This window comes from Phaethon lepturus, unplaced genomic scaffold (assembly GCF_000687285.1).
Source record: "Phaethon lepturus isolate BGI_N335 unplaced genomic scaffold, ASM68728v1 scaffold44502, whole genome shotgun sequence".
NCBI classification, from domain to species: Eukaryota; Metazoa; Chordata; class Aves; order Phaethontiformes; family Phaethontidae; genus Phaethon; species Phaethon lepturus.
The window spans coordinates 3,322-7,636 of record NW_010526352.1 but is presented as its reverse complement, the minus strand read 5'-3'; the positions used below and the strand labels follow the sequence as shown (position 1 = coordinate 7,636).

General features: G+C 50.6%; 1 protein-coding gene across 1 annotated transcript in view; it reads left to right on the top strand.

Annotated features, from left to right (window-relative positions):
• Positions 1 to 1,403: 1,403 nt before the first annotated feature.
• LOC104617665 (fasciculation and elongation protein zeta-1-like) overlaps positions 1,404 to 4,315 on the top strand; it is a gene marked incomplete at its 3' end in the record, with an annotated part of 4,450 nt that continues 1,538 nt past the window's right edge. Inside the window, exon 1 of the mRNA XM_010283040.1 lies at positions 1,404 to 1,712. Coding sequence (XP_010281342.1) covers positions 1,438 to 1,712 — 275 coding nt within the window. The remainder of the gene's footprint in view (positions 1,713 to 4,315) is intronic.

The following is a 4,315-nucleotide window of genomic DNA, read 5'->3' as shown; positions in this document are numbered from 1 at the left end:
ATCGTGCGTGCACGCACCTTCATCTGCACGCGCCCCTTGCGTGGGCTGCATCGTGCCCGGTGTAGGGACGTGCTAAATTCTGTGTGTGCACGCACCCCTTGCAGACACGCAGCGTGCGCGCGCGCCCCGTGCGCGTGTTTGTGCTCAGGTGCCCACAGGCAGGGGTGTACGTGCACCCCGTACACCTGTGGGGGTGCGTGCGTGCACGGGGTGCATGCTACAGACCTGTGGAGGCGCGTGCACACCCAGTGCCACACGCTTGCGGGGGTGCACGCGTGTGCAGCGGGCATGCAGACATGCCACACGCACGCGTGTGCACAGGCAGTACTCAAAACCCCAATCTGGCCAGGTTTTCCCCCAGAAAGCACGGCGTGTTTCTGCTCTCCTCCCTAGGGGAAGTGTGACCGGGGCTGGGTGAGTGGGTTGGGGTAGTGGCACCTTTACTGGGCTTACTACTAGATTACTATTTGCTTCCTATGAGGCTGCTGCGAAGGTATTACTGGGGTACTGTCAGTAACCCTGTGAGGGAGTAGTGTGATGCTATCAAGACACAGCTGAGATACTCTCAGGGATGCTGGGATGCTACTAAGATGTTTACCAGGAGTTTACTAACATGCCGTCAGGGTACTCTGCAGACAGTGCTAAGGCACTCTCAGGGTGGCACTAAGATACTGTCAGGATACTATGTGGATGCTACTGAGATACTGCGAGAACACTGCTAAGGTACTATCAGGGCACTACCAGGATGCTATCAGGACACTACTAAGATATTTCCGGCATCTTTCCAGGGTTGATACTAAGATACTATTTATGAAGATCCCACTGGAGCAGTGCTAACACAGCATCAGGGTACTCTCAGGATACTACAGCAGATAATGGTTAAGATGCTTTCAGCGTAGTAACATGGCACTAAGGTAATATCTGGATATGACATTGCACTACCAAGATACTACCACAACACTACCAAGATATTAGCTGTATACTATTACAACAGTGTTAGGATCCTATCTGGACACTGCTCATATATTACTGTGATACTATCAGGGCACTGTTAGGATATAACTAGGATACTATTGGGATGCTCCCTGACATAGTATCAGGGTACTACTACCTGTGGTAGTGCACCATCAGGGCAGTGCTAAGCTATTCAATGGCTGCTACTAGGATACTCTCAGTGTAGTGCAAAGGTACTACCAGGACATTGCTAAGGTGTTATCAGGATACTGCCTGGATACTCCAAAGATACTGCTGAGATACTTTCACAATACTATCAAGGCACTACTACAGGGCCATTACTGGATACTACTAAGATAGTATCAGGGTACTACTATGATACTATCAGGATATTATCACAATGCAGTTGTAACCTGTGAGTAGCCTGGTGCCTCACGGGCACCCTCTCCCCACAGCTAAGGTGGCGCACCAGCATTGAGGAGGATGGAGGCACCCCTGGTAAGCCTGGAGGAGGAGTTCGAGGAGGGGCCTGGGGATGATGGGGGGACCCCACAACGCACTGCAGACCCGGCACTGGCTGAACTGGAGAGCTTCTCGGCCGAGATGATGAGCTTCAAGTCAATGGAGGACCTGGTGCAGGAGTTCGACGAGAAGCTCACCGTCTGCTTCCGCAACTACGATGCTGCCACCGAGGGTCTGGCCCCTGTGCGGGGGCGTCTCCAGGCGCAGGAAGAGGAGGAGCGCCTCCAGGATGAGGAGTGAGTAAGGCGCCCCTACTCCTGGGGACATGTGCCTCCTCGCGCACCTGCAAAGGCCACCTCCCCTCCCCATGCAAACTGGCTCCCTTGCATTGCAACGTGGTCATGCAACACATCAAAGCAGTGGTGTAGTAACCTGTGAGTAAGCCCCCTGGCAGCCTGCGTGCCTCCTTGCGCCCTTGCGAGACTTTCCTGAGCAGCTCCCTGCATTGTGGTGTGGTCATGCACCATGTCAGGAATAGTGCTGTAGAATCCTATGAGTAAGGACTCCCTCAGGGTCTGCATGCCTCCTTGCCCACTAGCAAGGTACACCCCACATGCAACTCAGCCCCGTGCACGTGGAGTAGCCACGCAGCAGCGTGGAGTAGCTGCATAGTATCCTGTGAGTAGGCCACCCTTGGGCCTGCATGCCTCCTTGCACGGTCATGAGAACACGCCCTTCCCATGGCATGCAGACCAGCCTACCCCACTGCAGCGTGGTTGTGTAGCCCATCAGAGTAGCAGTGTAGTACCCTATGAGTAACGCCCCTCTGGGGCCTATTGCACTTCCTTGCATGATTGCAAGATCTCCACCACATGCAAATCAGCTGCCTGTGCTGTGACGTGATGATGCAGCACCTTGGAGTAGCTGTGTAGCATCCTCGGAGCAGCTGTGTAGCATTCTATGAGGAGGCACAATGGGGTGCCCCATGTTGCATTGCAGGGGGTCACGGCAGGCTCAATCTATGTGAGGAGAGTCCCCGGGGGGTTGTGAGTGTAAACCTTGAGTAAGGTGTGAGTAGAGCTTATCCTCCTGCTTGCAGCATGCAAGCTCTGCATCAAGCCAGGGGCAGACAATTTGGGGCAAAATCCCCCTAGCCCTGCCAGAATATAGTGGCATTTGCATTAAAATCTTAATTTTCATTTAAAAAAACTTTTTTGTTGTTGTAAAATGCCTTTTTTTTGCCAAGTTTGTGTGGGTTTTTTCAGCGATGTTTATACATTAATGCCTTTTAATGGACTTTTTTGTGTTTAATTGGGATTATTCTCCAGGCTGCAATTCCTAATACTCATTTTTCACCATGCAAAGTGGTTGTTTTCAACCCAAAAGCCCCCAGATCTGTTTATTTTTGGTTGGGGTTTTTTTTTTTTTTCCTTCACCAAAATCCACTGAGGCCGAATTCTTTTTCATAATTGGCCAAACTGATAGTTTTTCAGAGAAAAAAAAAAATGCAGTTTGGCCCAGTGCCGGGAGTGCCGTGCTGTCGCCGGCAGCCGGCTCACGGCGCCGCTTTGTGCTACTTATTGTGTCTTTTTGGGTCAGTTTGGGCAAAACAGGGCTTTTTTTTTTCCCCTCCCTCTTGAATGAGCCCTGTGTGCACTGGCGGGGGATGGGCTGGGGCCTTAAAGGCGCTGTGTTTCCCTAATTATTAACCAGTTCTGGCATAATTAGCTCAGAAATCTGCTGCTGCTGCTTGCCTGACCCAGCAGGGTGCCGGCCCTCCAACAGCGCCCAGAAGAAAGCAAATTTTGGGGCATAATCACTTGTTTTTTCCTTATTTGCTGCATTTTTGTTAAAAATACGAATATAGGGTTTTCTTGACATGTGCATTTTTGTGCGTTAATTTGTGAAATACGTCATTTAGGCGGCAATTCGGATGAGGTGAGGAGGGAGATGAGATAAATACCCGAAAATGAGCAGGTTTGGGGCCGGGGGGGCAGGCGGTTTGGGGGTGGTGTAGAGGGAATCGGGACGTGCGGGTATGTGGCAGCGTGTTGGACCGAAAACACCATTTGTGGGGGGAAAATGGGTGGTTTTGCCTTAATCAAGGAGAAATTTTCTGATCTCGTTTCGTGCTTTTTTCCCCATTTTTGACCTTTTTCTCCATTTTTTACCTTTTCCACCATGTCACCACTTTTCAGCTTTTTTCCTATTTTCCCCATTTTTTCTCCTTTTCTCCCTTTTTCTCCACTTTTCCACTTTTTCCCCCATTTTCCCACTCATTCCCCCCTTTTTCTTGCATTTTCTCTTTTTCCCCATTTCCACCTTCCCACCCATTTTTTCCTTTTTCTCTCTGCTACCCTTTTTCCTCCTTCCCCATCCCCCATTTTCCCATCTATCTCTTCCTCCCCTTGTTCCTTCTTTCCCCCTTCCTCATTTTTTTCTTCCATTTCCCCTCTTTTATCCCATTTTCCCTTCCCCCGCTTTTCCCCTTTTTTCCCCATCTTCTCCTTTTTCCCCTTTTTCTTCTCTGTCTTTATCCTCTTCCCCCCCTTTCCCCCTTCCCCCTTTCCCTCTTTCTCCCCTTTTCTGCTCCTTTTCCTTCCTTTTCCCTCTTTTCCCCCTTTTCCCCCTTTTTCCCTTTTTCCCACCTTTTTCCCTCCCTTTTCCCCCTTTCCCCCTTTTCCCTTTTTCCTCATGTTTCCTCATTTTTCTTCCCTTTTGCTCCTTCCCTCCCTTTTTTCCTCCTTTCCCCTCCTTTTCCCCCCTTTTCCTTCTTTTTCTTCCCTTTTCCTCCTCTTTTTTCCCCTTCCCCCCCCACCCCATGCACCTGGTTTGTGGTGAAATTGGGCAGAATTGGTCCAGCCCTGCGGGGCAGAATGGGGACACCTGCATGGGGGGG